The sequence below is a fragment of the Sylvia atricapilla genome, chromosome 12 (genome assembly GCF_009819655.1).
Source record: "Sylvia atricapilla isolate bSylAtr1 chromosome 12, bSylAtr1.pri, whole genome shotgun sequence".
Taxonomy (NCBI): Eukaryota; Metazoa; Chordata; class Aves; order Passeriformes; family Sylviidae; genus Sylvia; species Sylvia atricapilla.
Window position 1 is genome coordinate 1,668,988 of NC_089151.1, and position 18,973 is coordinate 1,687,960.

The following is an 18,973-nucleotide window of genomic DNA, read 5'->3' on the forward strand; positions in this document are numbered from 1 at the left end:
GCAAACATTAACTGATTGGGATTTGCCCCCACCTCCACAGGAAGGAACTTAAAGGATATCTGGGACTGTTTTCAGCCCGGCCCCGAGCCGCAGCCACCTTTGGGGCGTGGCACGGCTCGGCACGGCTCGGCACGGCGGCAGGCTGGCGGCAGCGTGGGCAGCGCGGTGCCACCAACAGCCCCGTGCCCCCAGCCCAGCCCTGGCACGGCCAGGGCCACCACCTGTGGCCTCTGGGGCTGTTGGCACCCCGGGGGAGTCACTCGGTACACCCGGAGATGTGACTTTGTCCCCTCGGCTGGGGGGACTTTGCACCCCAAGGGACGTGACAAAGGATGTGACTTTGTACCCCAAGAGGTCACTCCGCATCCCTGGGATGGGACACTTTGCACCCTAAAGGAACGTGACTTTGCACCCCAAAGGTGGGGGGAAAGGTCATTTTACACCTAAGGGGTCACTTTGCATACCTGGGCTGGGGGGGGTCACTTTATATGCCAAAAGAGTCACTTTATATCCCAAAAGGGGTCACTTTATACCCTAAAAGAGGTCACTTTATACCCCAAAAAAGAGTCACTTTATACCCCCAAAAAGAGTCACTTTATATCCCAAAAGAGGTCACTTTATACCCCAAAAAAGAGTCACTTTATACCCCCCAAAAGAGTCACTTTATATCCCAAAAGAGGTCACTTTATACCCCAAAAAAGAGTCACTTTATATCCCAAAAGGGGTCACTTTAAATCCCAAAAAGGGATCACTTTATACCCCAAAAAAGGTCACTTTAAACCCCAAAAGGGTCACTTTGTATCCCAAAAGAGGTCCCTTTACACCCCAATTATGTGACTCTACACCCCAAGGGCGTCCCTTCATTCCCCAAGGGACACTTTACAACCCTGGGCTGTCCCCAAGGCTGTCCTGCCACCCGCCAGCGGGACGGAGCCCCCCAGGGACACCGGGGTGTCACTGACCCACCAGCCCCAGGCTTAATCCTTAGCTAATTAACACCCTGCCCCACCAGCACAGACAGCGCCCTGCAGGTTGCTCCGGTGGCAGAGCCCCTCCCGGTGGGGAGGGGACAGCAGGGACAGCCCCGGGGCTCACCGTCACTGCCGGGGGGGCTGCAGGTGTCGCGCTCGGCGGAGCCCTCGCAGTCCGAGGTGGCCCCGTCCTTCTCCGAGGGGCTTTTGTCCCCCATCGGGGCGTCCTCGCCTTCCTCCATCGCTGCCAGGGAACCTGCGGGGACAAGGACAGCGCGGTCAGGGAGGGGACAACCGCGGGGAAAAGATGCCGGGGGCGAGGTGGGGTTTTCCCAGTCGGGAAATCGGGATGCTGGGAGGAAAAGCCGCACAGGGAAGGAAGGAAAGAAGGAAGGAAAGGAGGGAAAGCCCTGCCCAGCCATCCCAGCATCTCCCTGGGGTGACCCCGTCCCCCTGCAGTGGTGGCCGTGTCTTGCTCCAGGTGACTCAGCCCGGCACAAGGAGGGGTCCTGCGCACACAGATGTCCCCAAAAGCCACCCCAGAAATGATCCCTGATCTGACAGGGATGACACTGCAGTGGTGACAAACAGGGGACACCCCTCAGCCCTGCCATCCCTCTGGGCCATTTCCATGACGACGCAGTGTCCCCCTCCAGCCGTGCTGGCGGCGGTGACACACGTGGCTGGTGGCACACGACGCTGTGACAGTACCGAGGGCCACCAGGGCCACAACCGGGCCCGGGACCGGGCCATCACCGGGATGGGAGCGGGGCCAGCCCGTCTGCAGACCTCAGCCTCGCCGTGACTCCAGGCATGTATATTTACAGCAGCAGAACAAAGAGCCCATAATCTATACAAAGCACACAACAATGAGCGTGAATAAAGAGGCTGCCGGAGAAGGGAAGGCAATTTATTCTAATTCTGCTAATTTCAGTTCCAGCACAATTAAAAAGGCTCTGATAATATTCAGAAACAATCGCCAGCTAACAAATCGTTTCTCCCGCTGTAAATGAAACATTGTTAGGCTAATTTCTTCCTTCACGCCTTCACGGCTCTTGGGCTTGTGATAAAGTTAACCCGACGCTCGCCTGCGCAGGGGTTTGGCACCTCCAGCCTGCCCAGGGAGGGGTGGATGGGGCTGGAAAAGGATGGGTGAGACCAGGAGGACACCTGGCACCCACCCAAGGGTGCTGAGACCACCCACATCCTGCCTGGGAACAGCGGGAAGGAGGAGGAGGAGGAGGATGGCTCTGGGTACCACAGCAGTGTGGCCTACAGGGATGATGGGCAGCCAACAGCATCCCATCCATGGTCCCTGCATGGATCCCGTATCCCAGCCCAAAACACCCATCCCCAGCCAGCAGGGAAATGGGGATGCCCCATATGAATCCAACTGGACGTCCCATAAAAATCCAAGTGGATACCCCATAAAAATCCAACTGGATGTCCCACAGAAATCGAACTAGATGTCCCACAGAAATCGAACTGGATGTCCCATAAAAATCCAACTGGATGTCCCATAGAAATCGAACTGGATGTCCCATAAAAATACAACTGGATGTCCCATAGAAATCGAACTGGATGTCCCATAAAAATCCAACTGGATGTCCCATAGAAATCCAGCTGAGGTTTGAGGCCTGAGCTCCCACAGGGATGATGGGTGGCCAACAGCATCCCCATATGGCACCACTGGGGTCCCTGGATGCAGCCTGGGATGACCCAAATCCCACCCTGAAATCTCCATCCCCAGCCAGGAAGGAGATGGGGATGCTCCATCTAAATCCAGCTGGGGTTTGGGTACTGTGGTGTCACCCAGCGCTCACGGGGATGATGAAGAACCAACAGTCCCAGAATCCTGACCCCTGGATGCATCCTGGGACCACCCACATCCCACCCCAAAACACCGAGGCCCAGCCATGAGGGAGATGAGGATGTTCCATACAAATCCAACCGCGTCAAACCTGGTCTGGGGACAACAGCATCCTGGAATCATCTCACACAGTCCCTGGATGCATCCCAAATCCCATCCCAAAACACTCCCAAGCACAAGGGAGATGGGGATGCCCCAGAGAAATCCATCCACGTGAAAACAGGGATTTGGGGACCACGGTGTCACCCAGTTCCCACGGGAGAGGCCAGAATCACATCCCTGGGTGCATCCCACCCCAATGCAGCACCCCACTCCCCAGGGATGCACTGCTGCGCGGGTTAAAGGGAAAAAAAAAAATCAAAAAAAGGGGAAAAAAGGGAAAAAAAAAAAGCGAGTGAGGGAGAGGGAGCAGGAGCAGAGCGTCACTTGCCCGGGATTGCTGGGAGCCCTGCACAGTTATCACCACACACAGCCTCCCTCGGCTGGCCTGATCTGTCTATTCTTCATTAAGCAAATACGCTGAAATGGAAATGAAAACATAATAGCTATTTGATTCTCGGCGAGATATTTTGCATATTGGTTCAGTGCTGATAGTGGAATTTCATCAACTCCCTTTTTTCATGCTTTAAAACTGAATTACTGAGGCTGGTTTTATAGAGAGGGGAAGAGCCAAAAAACGTTCCCTTCCAAGATACTCCGCTTCGACGATTAACTCTTCTCCCTCCCTCCTTCTCCCTCCTTTTTATTTTATTGATAACGAGCAAGGATTTCTTTTTTTTCTTTTTTTTCCCCTCAAAAAAAAAAAAAAAAAAAAAAAAAAAAAAAAATAGAAGACAGTGACTCTAAAAACTTGCAGGAAGCTGAGGTGATGTGCCCGTGGCACCAGGGCTGGGCTGAGGGTCGGCATTCCCAGGGAAACCCGGCGTTATCCAGGTAATGATTTGATCACTGCACTCCAATTAAGGTTCTCCCAGGGCAGGAACAATAAAGCTTTTCTTGATTCTTTGTGCTTAGCTGGTAAATTAAATAAAAGGCAAAGGAATATAGGGAATCAAGGAGGAGGGGAGGTAAGGGGGGGGGACTTCTCCAGGCTGCCAAGAGCGAGACCCTGGGCGCTCGGAGAGCCGGCACGGAGACAAGAGCAAAGTGATAAGAGGCCTTGATAACAGATAGAAAATAGCAACAGCCACAGACTTTCCCACCGGCTCCGGAGCAGGGAGGAGGAGGAGGAGGAGGAGGAAGAAGAGGAGGAGTTCCCGTGGTGGAAAGCAGGTCCTGGATTGGGAACACGTGCAGGGCTGGTGGCAACCTGCCTTCGCCGGCTGGCGCTCGGCGCTGCTGTCAGGTCCAAGTGTTTATTTTTAAATACGAATTTAAATAAAATTCCCCATCTGACTCCTTCCAATTCCCATCTCTGGAAGCGTTCAAGGCCAGGTTGGATGAGGCTCGGAGCAACCTGGGCTCAAAGGAATTTGTCCCTGCCTGTGGAGGGGGAGGAGGAAGGTGAGCTTTAAGGACCTTCCAACCCAAACTGTTCTGGGAACCCACGATCCTTATTTCTAAAAATAAAAATTCCTCCAAGTCCCATTGGGCAGGGGATGAGTCCAAGGAAGGCTCCAGGAGCCAGGGAATGAGAGACAGAGCCCGAAGCCAGGCGGCCTCACATCCCAAACCTTCTCTCCAGGCACCTCAAAGCTCAGCCTTGGCTCTGGGTGTCACTGCGGGGGACAGTGGGGACATCCCAGATGTGCCACGGCATCCTGAGGGATTTAACAGCTCCACCAGGCAGGGAACATAATGGAGGATCCCTCCTCCATCCTTCCAGCTCCTCCTCATCCCTGCGCTGGCATCATCCTCTTCCAATTAAAAAACCACAGTAATAATAATAATTATTACTATAATGATGATGATGATGATGAAAAACCAACTCAAAAGCAGGCGGGCAAGGCTCCAAACCAGGTTTTGGGATGCACAAAGCATCACCAGGATGCTCATCTACCACCTCGTGCTGGAAATGTGGGAATTCCACTCAGGCATCACTTCCCCGCTGCCCCTAAATCACATCTTTCCCTCCCAAATTACGGAGCCAAGAGCAAAGGGCTGCGGAACCAGGCCCAGATTCCTCAGGGCAGGATGCTGCTGGGGGCAGTGCCAGCCGCTCCGTTAGCCAGGGTGGGTTGGTGGGATGTGGAGCAGCCCGGGATTCCCCAGGCTCCGGCGGGGCTGCGCCGTGCCCGTCCCCGCTGCCACAAACACCCGGAGAACAACCCGGGCTGCAAATCCCGGTATCTGATGGGCCACCGGCCCGTTCTTCTCACCCAATTCCTCCCTGGGCCCTACCAATGTTTGTTTTACCAACGACCTCGGCTGCTCCCCAGCCCGTTCCCTGCGGATTGGGAATGCCAAGCAAGCGCAACGCGAGGTTTTTTTGGTCCTCAAAGGTCCCCCCTCGGTGATGCTGCACTGGATTCCAACAGTCTGGAATCCGTTTGGGAGGAAAAGGAGTTTTTCTGAGCACTGATCAGCCCTCTCCTCTATCAGCCTGGCTGCAGCATCCCAGGCCAGGCTCTTCCCAGGGATATCTCCCCATGGAGGATCAGCCCCGTGCACGGAGCCGATAGCGGCTGGGGCCGGCCCCAGGGGGCTTTATCTCCACTTTGGGGCCCTTCTCCATCACCTCCAGATAAAACTCACCCTGACCCTGCCCGTGGTGCCCTGGGGGAAAAGGGCAAGGGGAAAAAAAAAAAAGTGTGGTTGGAGAATTCAAGGTGCAGTGAGTGGCGGGGGGATTTATAATGGATTGATGGTGATTTGGTATTAAATTATTAATGGTTTACCCAGGAGGTGGTAGGGATGCTGGGATTGCTGAGGGGGGATATTATCTATAAATTAAGTTTATAGACTTATTATATTTTTGTCTTTAGGCCTAATTTATCCAGGAGGGGAACAGAGGATGGAGGTGACGCTGTAATTCTTGATGGGGAGATGCTCCAACTCCTCATCAGGGGCTTTATAATGATTAATATTATTACATTTAAAATCTACTAGGCCTTATTTATACCAGGCAGGTGATGCTGCCATTGCTCACGGGATGGTATTTACAACAATTGCTAAATTTATAACGATGATCACATTTATAATACGCTGTTACGGGTTAACAAAATTTAGTTTTCAATTAAAGAGGAACACTGCTAATCACGGAAATCCATTACATACACTTAGGCCTAACTTTTCCAGGAGGGGAATGAAGGACAGAGAGGGAAAGGAGGTGTTGGGAAGGGATTTCTCATTATGGGATGGGGATGGGAATGGGGATGGAAATAGGAATGGGAATGGGGATGGAAATAGGAATGGGGATGGGGATGGAAATAGGAATGGGGATGGGGATGGAAATAGGAATGGGGATGGAAATAGGGATGGGGATGGGGATGGAAATAGGAATGGGGATGGGGATGGAAATAGGAATGGGGATGGAAATAGGGATGGGGATGGGAATAGGGATGGGGATGGGAATCTCCAGTCACTGCTCTGTCCCAACCACCACAGCCTGCTCTGGTGGAAGCTCCCTGCCCTGGAACCAGATGAACTTTAAGTTCCTCCCCAACCCAAATCCCGAAACCACCCCTGGGATGCAGCCCCTGGAGCATCCCTCAGGAGCATCCCTCAGGAGCATCCCTCGGCGCTGCGCTGCCCCGGGGGAGCCCCCCAGGGACGGGCAGAGGCTGAGCCTGAGAAAAAGCAGCGCTGCTGATAGAGGAGGGATTGGTTTCAGCCGGGGCTGCTGGCGCTGCCAAGCCCAGGCGGGATCGCGGCGGGTGCAGTTACTGAACATTCATCACTGCCTGAACTCTGTAACTTTATCAGCAGCGAGCGGCGCCAGCGCCGGCCCCGCCAGCCCCGGCTCCGATGGGCCGATAAAACACCCGGAGATCCCGGGAGATTGAGGCGCTCCGGGGGCCGCCGGTCCCGATAGGAACCGACCGTTCCCGGCGGATCAACCGCGTGCCAGGGAGGGGAAAAGAGCCAGGGGGAAGCAACCCAGGGACAATGACAATGGAGTGACTTTAGGTTTCAGATGGGGTCGATAAAGCCCTGATAGATTCGGAGAGAGTGGAATGGAGCCGTCCCCGGCGCAGCAGATGGATGGGATCGCTCCGGGAGAAGGGATGCGCGGAACGTGGGGCTGCCTGCCCGGCTGGAGAGCACACGGAGCCACAGCAGGGAAACTGAGGCAGCTGCTGAGCCTGGGAGAGAAGGAGCAGTCCTTACTGGGGGGGACTGGAGCTGTCTCCATCCAAACCCCATCCAAGGGCAGGGTGTATCCCCATGGTGATCCGTGGCACTTGGGGAGCAGCTGGATGCGCGGCAAGGTGGGAAAGAAATTCCACCCATGAAGATCAGGCTCCAAACACACCAGCCCTGCTCCCTGCCAAAAGGGGGGCAAACCCTCAATTTGGATAGTTCTTCTCCCACCTGGAATAAAGACATTCCAGGCAGGACTGGCTGGGGGTGGGGATGCTCAGGCAGCACATCAATACCAGGTGACAGCGAGGACAGAGGTCAAGCTCTGGGCTAATCCAGCGACAAATTACCCCGGAGATGCTGAGCTGGAGCCATCCTCCTTCCTGTGGGAAGCAGCTCCGGGTCCTGCCAGGTCCATCCCGCTCCCAAAAGCCATGGAAAGGGAACAGGGATGTCACCCTTTCAGTCTGTGACAGCCCTGGGTGATGACAAGGCCGGAGGGATGGGGACAAGGATGGCGACATCAGCAAAGGTGCTCCAGCTGGGATGTCCCTGCTGCTCCCAAACCCCAATCCCAGCTCCCAGCACCATCCTGGAGCACTCCAGGGCAATGAGCAGGAACCGTGGGGGCTCCAGGGGCAGGGAAGGAGCCTCAGAGGGCACAGCCAGGTGGGGTGACCCACCTGAGAGCCGCTGGCACGTGGAGATCCCTGGACTCCCAAAATCCTTCCCAACCCTCCTCTTCCTCCAACTCCAAGCCCTTCTCCTGCCCGGCTCCGTGGACGCCGAGTTCACTCCGTGCAAACGTGCCTGTGCTGCCTCTCTCTCTCTCTTTCTTTTTTTCTAATTTTTTTTTTTCCTGTTCTTGGCATTTTGGTGGAGCGAGATAAGAGCGAAAAACAACAGAGCTGCTCGGAGAGTGAAAAAGGGAGATAGATAACGCAGATACCGACTCCTACACAAAACAGTCCTGGCTTTATCTCTGCTTTTTATCACAGTTCCCCTAAAAAAAAATAAAGAGAGCAGCCCAACTGGAATGGGGCAGCACATTAAAAAATGAACTTTATACTGTTTGCTCTTTAGTTTTATATTTAGATGAAACAAACTCAGATGCTCGTGCTCGATACCTTTTCCAAACCAAGAAGTCTGGGAGCTCTGTTTGCTCCACTGGGGATGAGTGAGGAAAAGTCAAGGAGCTGAGTAAGGGATGAGGCTGCTCCAAAGTTTCCAGGGCAGCATCCTGCAGCAGAAGCTGGGAGGCTCAGGCTGGAGGTGGATACAGAAATGGAGATGCTCCCTGAGCATCCCTGGGTCCTGACAGCCTGGGGACAGATCCCACCTGAGACGCCCCTGTCACCACCAGGATCCCAAAGCTGGCAAAACCCAAGCTGCAGGTCCCTTGGATGCAGGAACAGCATCTCCATCCCAGCACAGGGATGTGACTGGATGTGCTCTACACCCCACCCACGTGGCTCCCAAAAATCCTTTGTCCCCGCTCTGTTCCTGTGGGCACCTCACAGGGCTCTGCCTTCCTGCTGGGAAGGGCATTTTGGAGCAGCAAAAACCCAACAACTCCCAGGGCACGGCCAGAAAGAGGGAAGGAAAGGAAAAAAAAAAATAAAATAAAACAAAATAAAAATGGACTGGAGGTTTTTCCCCTCCCCTCGCACTCCCTTCCCCTACCTTCTTTTTGAAAAACATAATTTATCTGTGTATTATCAAGAAATCCAGACACTTTAATCAGTGAGCTATGAAGTCAGTATTTCCATTCTTATCTAGCGGAGGAGTGGAAATGGAGAGCAGATAGGCAGCTCCGAGCCCGGCCGTGGTGGGGAATGTTAATGGGAGGAGCGGCGGAGCCATTGGCTACCGAGCTGCCGCTATCGCTGCCATTATCGGGCTCTTATCGCCGCAACCATCGCAGCGCAGTAATGGGGCCAGTTCAACTTTCCGCATTATCATAGGAGCTGCGAGGAGCATGAGAGGCCTCGGCTGGGAGACGGAGAAGAGAGAGAGCGGCCAAACTTCTCGGCGGAGCAGGAGGAGAGGAGAGGAGAGGGAGGAGAGGCTTGTCTTTCCCCCGCCGGGATGGGGATGCTCATCCCGCCGCTCCGCTGGGGACTGACCCCACCGAGCATCCCAAAAGATCTGGGTATCAAACCCTCGGGCGTTGGGCCAGAGAAGTAGCCCCAAAACCCCCTGAGGGATGAATCTCAAAGCATCTCAAAAACCGTGGGTATCATCCCAAGGCATATTCCCAAAGCGACAGGGACTGACCGTGCCTCAGGCACAGCCTAAAGGTGAGTCTCCAAACTCCTTCGAGCATCCAGAAATTCCTGGGATCAGACCACAAGGCTCATCCTTAAAGCCCTCAGGCACAGAATTTGTTGGGCATCCCCAAAGTCCAGGGTGCCAAATGTTCCCAAAATCCTGGGCACTGACCCCAAAGCCCATCCCTAAAAGCAAGGAGTACTGACCCCATCAAACCCTGGGTTTGCATTCCCAAACCTGCAGGCACCAATCCTAAATATTCCCAAAGCTCCAAGCACTGACCCCATTGAACATCCCCAAAATCTCCAGGCACTGACCCCACTGACCATCCCAAAAACGCAGGCACCAATCCTAAACACTCCCAAAGCTCCAAGCACTGACACCATCGAACACCCCAAAACCCCACACACTGACCCCAAAATCTCCAGGCCATGACCTTACTGAGCATTCCCAAAGCTCTGGGACCCCGACCCCAGCGAGCATCCCCAAATCCCGGGGTCACACTCCGGGCCAAGGCCGAGGGAAAACAATGGATCTACATTTCATCAGATGAACAAATTAGAGGAGCACATTTCCTCCACGCGCTATCGAATGGGAGATGTCAAGAAAATATGTTGATGTGAGAAAGAGGAGATAAAGAATTATTTTGGAGGAAAAAAAGCCGTGGAAGGCTCTTATCTGGAGTGACTCATAGGCACACACTCCTTAACCCCACTGCAGCCCAAGGTCAGCAGTTGCATTCCTTTCGGCATTTCAGCCCTTCCAAAAAAACATGTTGCTGCAGGAACAATGTGGAGCCTTTGCCGGGCAGCCATCGGAAGAGGGAACTGTATTAGCCCCGAAACACTTGAACTTTCCTGATAAAAGGAGCAGCAGGACACAGCCCGGCCAAAAGCCCTGAGTCAGGCAGCAAAAGCAGTCATGGGATGTGGCGCAGAAAAAAAAAATATAAAAAAAGGAGATCCTGGTCTCCTGCTCCCATCCCTGCTCTTCTCCAAAGTGAGGGAGCTGATTTCTTGGCCCCAAGAGAAAAAATTTCTTCTTTTTTCTTTGGAAGAAAAAAATCCATGCCTTCAGCATGGAGGGCTGGCACAGAGGCCTTTCCCAATTTATCTTCTTAAATGGTGAGTTCTGAGAAGCTCCAGGCTCCTGCCATGCCCCGGGTGCTCACATCCCTCTCCAGGCAGCATCAGCTCTCGGGCCTGGCTGTGCCTCTGAGGAAGGTCTGGGCTGGTTTTCCCTCCACAGCAAAGCCCCATCCAGTGTTTCCCAGGGCGGATCATGCGGGTTTTTTGCAGCAGGATGGACGGCACGCATGGAAAACATCCTCAAAACATCCTCTTCCCTTGGCCAGCACGGCTGAGTGTGACCCCGAATCCATCAGCAGGGTCCAGCAAAATCCCTGCTGCTCCCAGTCTGGGCAGCGTTGGCCTGTCCCTTTCCTTTGCCAGGGCTGGGAATGTCCCCTCGGGGCTGGGAATGTCCCCTCGGGGCTGGGAATGTCCCCTCGGGGCTGGGAATGTCCCCGGACACGGAGATTCCTGCACTGGGATGGATGTGGGATGCCTTCAGGGTGCTGCTGTGGCTGGTGGCTCCGCTGGCATCCCAGGGGCTGCCCCTCTCCAGGAACCTCCAGGACTCACCTGTGCCATGGCACGGCCTCCTTGCCCAATTCCTGCAACACCCGTGGGGAAAGGATTGCTTTCTTCCCGAGCCCTGATTGCCGAGCTGGCCTCCTCACAACTTGGCCAAAGGGGAAGCTGCAGCTTGCTAGGTGGCCTCGTGATTCACCGTGCAAAATAAGCCCTTGCCCAACCCTCGCCACTTCGGATGCCGAGGTGTAAATCCCGGCTGGAGGCGGCTTCCCCGGGATGCCAGGGACGGTCCATCGCTGTGCCCGGCCTGGGGACGGCGTGGGGGTGTCCCCTGGGGGCTCAGGAGGAGGAGGAAGAGCTGCAGCAGACACAAACCCAACCCAAGCCCAGCACCCACGGGCCCTGGAAGCAGCAGCCTCCCTCCGGGCTCTCGGCAGAACTGGTTTGGCCGTGGGCAGCCCGGCTCCAGCCTTCGCTCCCTGAGCATCCTCCTCATCCTCCCGGCCTGCTGCGGGGATGGGGATGGCTGGGAAGAGCCAGCCTGGGATTTACCCCCCGCAAAAGGGCTCATGGGGCTCCCATCACCCATCACAGAGGGGTGAAGGGTGGCACGGCACGGGGCTGGTGGCACTGGCCATCAGTGCCATTCCTCCACCCTCCATGGGGAATGGATTTCCTGTCCCCAGCTATCCCCTGCTGCCAAGCACAGCGCCAGCCAGCCCTTTCTCCTGGAGCTGGGGCCTGCAGGGACGCTCCCACCTGGAGCACCCGGCCGAGGAAGAGGAGGGAAACTTCCCCCAGCATCGCCTGAGGCTGGCACAGACCCTCCATGAGCAGGGACGTGGCTTGTGGGCAACACCTGGGGACGGCTGGGACAACTGAGCCCACGGTGGCCTCTGCTGGGTGCATCCCAGGGGTCACTCCTCACCCCACCCGTGGGGACCGCGATGGGTGCCCAGCCCTGGGAGCCCACAGTGTCACCCACAGCACACCCCAAGAGGCCGGTGACAGACGGGCAGAGGCGCTGCGGGGGCAGCCGTGCCCCAGGGCTCTGCCACCCGCCCCTGTGCCAGCTGCGACGAGCCGATGCCACCGCGCCAGGGCTGGCAAACGCCTGGGGCTGTTTGCACAAGACGGGAGGGGTTGGCAGCAGGCAGCGCCCGTGGGTGTAGCAGACATGTGGGACGCGGCGATGCCACCCTCGGGATGCCAGGACAGGGGGACAGCGGGGATGGGCGGCTGGGGGAGAGCCCCGGGATGTGCGCAAAATTCCTGTTTTGGGATCTGCCGGCACCCGGCTCGTCTCGGGAGCAAACCCTCCGCACCCCACGGAGCACCCCGGGGGAACACCGCCCCAAAGAGCCCGAGCCGGATGGGGAAACTGAGGCACGGAGGTGGCGGGGATGGAAAAGTGCAGCCGCATCAGAGCGCAGGGGGGGGAAAAAAAACCGGGCAACAAACCAAAAACAAAACAAAAGCAGCGAGCAGAGGAGGTTGAAATAGTCACCTGAAAGGGAAGGAGCGAGTCAGGGAGGGAAGGCAGCGGGAAGGAGCGGGCAGGAGGCGTGCCGGGAGCATCCCACGCCACCGGCTCACCACGCCGCCGCTAAAAATAGCCCGGCTGCCTTGGCCACTGTCATCTTGAGAAGAAAGGCGATTTTCCAAGCTCCCGGGAAGGATGGTTCCCACGGCCAGCCCCTGCCCGGCATCGCCGCCGAGCCCACGCGGGACCGGGGAGCTGCCGTGCGTGCAGGAGGAAAGGAAAAAACTAAAACCACCCAGCACAACACACCCCGTCAAGAGACGGTGGCTTTAACAGCGCTGATCGCGCTCCTTATCTGACACCATCTAATGGCAATTAAAGAAGATCCACACGCAAAAATGTGACGGTGTTTTTTGGGGTTTTTTTTTTTTTTTTCACCTCCCCCTCCCAGCCCGTGCGTTCGCTCGGCGGAGCAGAATGGGAGATAATCATCAAAAATAAAAAAAAAAAAAAAAAAAAAAAAAGTCAAAGCTCTCATCAAACTAATGCAATATCTGCAGCCGATAACAGGCGCTGGGAGAGCTCTCGGCTGCTCAGCCCAGCTCGTTCCACAGAGCACGTGGAAGGGGGGAAAAAACCACCCCAGCACCTTGAGAAATAAAAACACACATGCAGCTGCCCCCCATCAGATCATTAAAGTGCCTGCGTTAATCACATTTGCAATGGAACAAATTGTTGGAGCCCTTTTGCCCCTCTTCGCTGTGTTTGTTGTTGTAGCGAATCCTGCTCCGGTCTGGTGGGGAGAGATAAGTGGTCCTTATCAAACCCTGGCGATCTCTATCAGGATGGAGATCGGGGCTTGGCGCTTTATCAGGAGCTCAGATCTACTGCAGCTGAGCGCGGAATAAAAAGGGAAAAGGAAAAAAAAAAACCAAAAACCAAACCCAACCCGCCATAAAAAAAAAATATAATAACCACAAACAGGCCCCTGCAAACTATGACAAAACATTCGCTTCCAGCTCGCTTAGGAACCAAAAAAAAAAAAAAAAAAAAAAAAAAAAAAAAAAAAAGGAAGAAGAATAAAAAAAATAAAAAGCCGTGTATTAAAAGCACAAGGGAGGGGGAGGCACATCAGCGCGATGAGATCAATCTCCCGTTATCGGGCTCCCCCATCGCAGGACCCGGCGCTGCGAAAGCACCGGCAGCTGCCAGAGCCTCGCTCATCATCAGCTGGGCGCCCGCGCTCCCATGTTTGAAGTTAATAAATATAACAGGCTATCTGCGTTGGAGATCAGCTCCTGCTCCCTATCAGCCCCTCACATCTATCTACCAGCAGAACAAAAGACAGACACACACACACACACAAAAAGAAAAAAAAAAAAAATAAAATAAACCACCCCATGAAGCAGCAGCAGCTGCAGGGAGGTTGGTGGTAGAGGCAGGGATGGAAGGAAACTGTCCTCTGCGGGCAGGAATCCCCCGAAAATGAAAGGCAGAGATGCTCGGGGGTGTTTTTCTGTGCTATCAAAAGCCACCATCGCGATGCAATCGGCTTTTAAAGCCTCCTCACGTCGCTGCCGGGGGGGCTCGGAGGGAGCAGCCCCGGCCCCTCCATCCCCGCAAAGGCACGGAGAAGAGGAAGGTTAAAACAGCTGGTTAAATATAGTCCGGTGTCTGATCTTTGTCTTATCTGCGCTGGCGATCGCCCGCTCTCTGCCGGCGATCTCCCCGCCAGCCTTAATCTGCGCCTCGCATCGGGCTCCAAAAAAAAAAAAAAACCCACCCAAATAACAAAAAAAAACCCCCAACCAAACCCCAACCCCACAAGAGAAGGCGAAGCCAGAGCGAGAACATCGCGTCACCCAGGAAAATAAAATCAGCAGATACCAATCTGAAGGAAGGATTTTTTTTTCTGGTTTTTTTTTTTTTTTTTTGAATGCTGAGATGATAAGGAGGATAGACTTTGTGGAAACAGGTCCGGTCTGTACATGAGAGGAGTCTGGTTACCGGAGCCCTGATTCATGCATACCTTCCCTGATGGAGCAGCGGCAGGGCGCTCTCTCGCCGCGCTCGCCGCCTCTAATGACTGTTTTCATGTTGACACATACAGGAAGGCTTCCAAAGCTCTCAGCTTTTTAATCAGTTTTGGCCATCGCCGGCGGCCTGAGATCAGCCTCCCACTTTTATCGTTTCTTCACATCTCGGCAGAAAAAAAAAAAAAAAAAAAAAAAAAAAAAAAAAAAAAAAAAAAGGCAGCAGAGGAAGGAGATACGAGGAGCTGCCACGGCTTGGTCCTGGCCCAGTTTGGCCCAGTAAAGGCGGTACTGGGATGGGGCATCCCACCCTCGGCAAGGAGCGCTGTCATTCCAGCGCTACCGCTCGCTCCGCTCTGAACGCTCCCGGAGCTGCAGTGGAGTTACCCAAGCAGGGCTTTATTTTTATTTTTATATTTTTTTTCCGAAATAAAGCCGCGGAAGTTGGATCAAGCCAAAGGGAGAAGAGTATCCCGAAAAAAAAAAAAAAAAAAAAAAAAAAAAAAAAGGAGGCAGCTGGGACTATTTTTAACTCTCCCCGGGTAAAAGTCTAGCTGAGCGTTATCACCACAGCAATCACCCCAGGCAGGGAAACAGGTAGGTGCAACTCAGCCTTGCAATTATTTCAGGAGAAAGATAAAGGTAGATTATCACATGGTGGCCAGCCTTCCCTATCCTCCCATCTCCCTCTTATCACCAGCTTCCATCGACTCGAGGGGGAAAGAAAAAACACACACACACACACATACACCAGAGAGGAAGGAGAAAAGCCAAGCTGAGCCCGGAACAGAAAAAAAAAACCAAAAAACTTCCAGCACTTTGCAGGATTTCTCTGCCTCGCCGGTACATCCTGAGCGGAGAGCAAAACAAGAGCCCGGCCGATGGGGCTGGATCGTGGCCAGCGCGACCCTCGGGAATGGCCATTCCCCAGGGAGGGGACACGGATGTGCCCAAAGCCCCGTGGGATCCTGCGGAGGATCCTTACGGCCACGTCCCACCCGGGCTGGGATGCCCGGCGGGATTTGGGGGTGAGGGGAGTCACCGGGCAGGGCGGAGGGACAAGGACAGCGCGGCCGCTGGGGAGGGTGGCACGGTGACACGGCGACACGGCGGGTCCAGCGCAGGAGAAGGAGGGTCCCCACGGCAGGGACAGGGCGATGTCCCCGCGGTGAGGAGCCCCGAGGGGGGTCACAGAGCCCCTGGCACGGTGGATTCGCGGTGAGGAGCCCTGGGCAGGGCTGGGGGGACCCGGCGGCGATGGAGGAGCCCCGCGGGGCTGTTTCGGGGAGCCCCCGGCGCTGGATGGGAGGCAGGCGGAGGAGATAAGATCACAATTTCAGGCCGTCCCGACAGAGCGATGTTATCGGGACGGGACTTGCAGAACGGAATATTTGAAAGGCTTATCGAGGCCCCCATCGGGAGCCGGTACCGGAGGCACGGCGCTGGCGGGGGGGAGGCGGCGCGGGAGGGGCAGCGGCGGCCGCAGCCACCGAGACGGCGAGCGGCCGGTAACGGGAACCCGCGGCCGGGCCGGGTGTGTCCCCAGCGCGTCCCCGCCGTGTCCCGGGACTACCGGAGGGTCCGGGAAAGGCGGCGCCGGAGCGCCGCACCGAAAGCGTACCGCAAAAAAAAAAAAAAAAAAAAATAATGGTGGGGAGAGGAGGGCAGGGCGGGGAGAGCAACGCCGCCGCCAGCACAGAACGGGGGAAGGGCTGCCGGTAGCGGCCACTCACGTTTGATCTGCCGGGGGTTGCTCTGTTTCCTCCTGGACATCGCTCGGCGAGGGGCGAGCCCGGCGCCCCGGCTGGCGGCCGGGCGGGCGGCTGGTGGGTGGCGGCGGGCGGGCCCCCGGCTGCTCTCATGCCCGCCCGCCCGCCCGCGGGGCCGGGGCCGGGGCCGGGCCGTGCTCGGCGGAGCGAAGCCGCCGCCGCCGCCGCCGCGGGTTTTTCTCAATGGGCGCCGCGTCCGGATCAAACCCGCCGAGCGCCCCGGGGGGCGGGGCCTGCGCGCCGCCGCGGCCGCCCATAGGTCACCGCCCCTCGCGGGACACGCCCACCGGATGGCGCGCGCGGAGGGGGCGGGGCCTAGCGCGGGGGGCGGGGCTAAAGGCGAAGGGGCGTGGCCACCCGGGCTCCAGCCCTGCGGGGGTTTCGCCGTCCCCGAGGGGTCCCCAAATCTGTCCCCGGCCACAATCTGGGAGCCCCGTGAGGCTCCGCCCTCTGATTTGGGTCTCTGAGCTCACCCCCGTCAGGTCGGACCCTCCTTTTGGGTTCCGTGACGCACCCTCAGCGTCCAAAAGTCTCCCTTTGGGGTCTTCAAGCCTAATTTGGATTCCTCAAAGTCTCCCTTTGGGGTCTTCAATCCTGCTTTGGGTTCCTCAAAGTCTCCCTTTGGGGTCTTCAATCCTGCTTTGGATTCCTCAAAGTCTCCCTTTGGGGTCTTCAGTCCTTTGGATTCCCCAAAGTCCCCTTTGGTGTCCCATGTGACGTCTCTGGAAGCTCCAGCACTTCCAGAAATCCCCCCACTGGGACCTCAGTGCCCTCACTGGGTCCCAATTCGCCTTTCCCAGAGCCTCAAAGCCTCTTACAGAGCCCCCCAAACCTCCCGGGGGCTCATTTTGGATCCTTAGTGCCCCCCTCATTTCCAGATGAATGGTCCAAAACCTCCCACTTGTGACTTCCATGGTCACCTTGACCCTGGCTCAGGGTAGGGGACACCCAGGACACCCTAGGGATGGTGTAGAGGTCCTGGGGACCCCCCTTGGCATCATCCTAGCCAGGTGACCTGCGAGCATTTTGGGGTGAAATGTGGGTTAAACAGGAGCCACTTAGATTGTGGATCCGCGATGGGAATATTTTCCTGTGAAAAATAACAATTTCTCCCAAATTGAACCTCGCCCACGGCTGATTTTGGATCAGGGGGATTTGCCAGAGGTGATGTCTGGTGGTCCCCAAATAACGATGGAGTTTTGGGATCAATGGAGAGGAGTGGTGGACACATCTTGGTCATATCCCTTCTCCATCTACCCCCGGACATGGGATGTGATTTTTTTTTTTTTTTTTTTTTTATAAAGGGTTTTTAATTAACTTCCTGTTTCAATGGTGGGATAATGAGTTTTATGCAGCACATGATTCCAGTAAAGAGGTCAAACCGGCAATGAGGATGTCAAAAGAAATTAAGTTAGGAATTAAGAAAAGATCCAGGGGAGAAAATAAAAAAAGTAAAAGAACCCTGTGGAAGGAGGGAAATGCTGCTGAGGACAAGGCTCTGCTGGTCTCCCCCCTCGGCTGACCACCCCCAAAACGATCCTGGTGGCGTCTTTCACCTCGAGTGGCCTCGAATCGCCGCCTTCCTGGAGACCAAACCCTCGGGGGAGCATTTCTGCTTCCAGAGCCTTTCCCTTCCTTCCCAGGCCGCCTTTGCCAGGTCCGGCCCGAGGAGCCCGGAGCGGCCTCTGCTTTGTGTCAGTCTTGGTGCTTCTGATTCTGATTCCAGCTGATGGGGAGCCAAAATCCACCCCCATTTTTTGGGGGAGTCTCCAGCCTCCCCCCGGCTCGGCTCCGGCGATTTTGGGGCGCTGCAGATCCGACCGGTTCCTCTGGCACATCCCCGGATCTCCCGTGCTATTCACCTGGCGTGTTTGCTTACGCCAAGATAATGAGACAACCGTTTAATTAAGCGCAGCATCATTAACTGCATGGATTTGAGGGGCTGGGGGTGAGCGAACACCGACCAGACGCCCAAATTTCCTCTCCTCGGCAGGCAGCAGGGGGATGGGGACTGTCCCCGGCTCTTTGTGCTGGAAGAAGCAGTGGCAGCATCTCGAGGGGACACGGGGACATTGTCACACCCACGGGGGGCTGCATCCCCTATTAAAAAATGCTGCCAAAACCTCGCTGGGTGCTGCCGCCCCACCCTGGGCAGCGAAGAAAACAGGTTGCAGTCCTTCCCCTGGCACATTCCTCGCCAATATCCCTTTAATTCCCATCTTGGCACCATCCCAGAGTCACTTAGACCCCCTCCACTAATTCGCAAAATCACCACCCAAAGGCTGCGACATCCCCAAATCCCATCCCCTGAGGGGGGACCCATGGGTGCCCCTGCACGGGGACAAGCGTCACGGTGGCGGTGACAGCGGCAGGGCTGGGTGTCTCCCCGTCTCCCTGCTCCCTCGCCGGGGCCGCGGTGTTTGCGGAGAGATTGTTCCAGGGGAGCCGAATAAATAGCGTGTTTTCCCGAGGAGTGAATTACACGCCTGCAGAGCAGAGATAATGCGGGAGCAGCCGTTCCCCCCATTGTGAGCGAGGTGACATCTTTTTATGGAGCTGTGTACATTTGTATTAGTGCCAATTAATCTGGTCTGATATTATTAGAGGAGGTGGCGGCGCGGGAATGTCAATGGGGAAGAGCCCCGGCGCTGCCTCTGCCGGATTTCAGGGCTCACGGAGGGCTGGGGGGGATCCTGGGGGGCTGTGCCGAGCCCCCCCAAAGGGAGCTGAATGCTCGTG

The 18,973-nt window shown here is 55.9% G+C and overlaps 1 protein-coding gene across 1 annotated transcript in view; it reads right to left on the reverse strand.

Annotated features, from left to right (window-relative positions):
* ZFPM1 (zinc finger protein, FOG family member 1) overlaps nt 1-16,349 on the reverse strand; it is a 36,080-nt gene extending 19,731 nt beyond the window's left edge. The window contains exons 1-2 of the mRNA XM_066327461.1: nt 16,199-16,349; nt 1,096-1,227 (exon numbers count right to left, since the gene is read on the reverse strand). Of these exons, the coding sequence (XP_066183558.1) occupies nt 1,096-1,227; nt 16,199-16,238 (172 nt within the window). The 5' untranslated portion in view covers nt 16,239-16,349. The remainder of the gene's footprint in view (nt 1-1,095; nt 1,228-16,198) is intronic.
* Nucleotides 16,350-18,973: the final 2,624 nt, after the last annotated feature.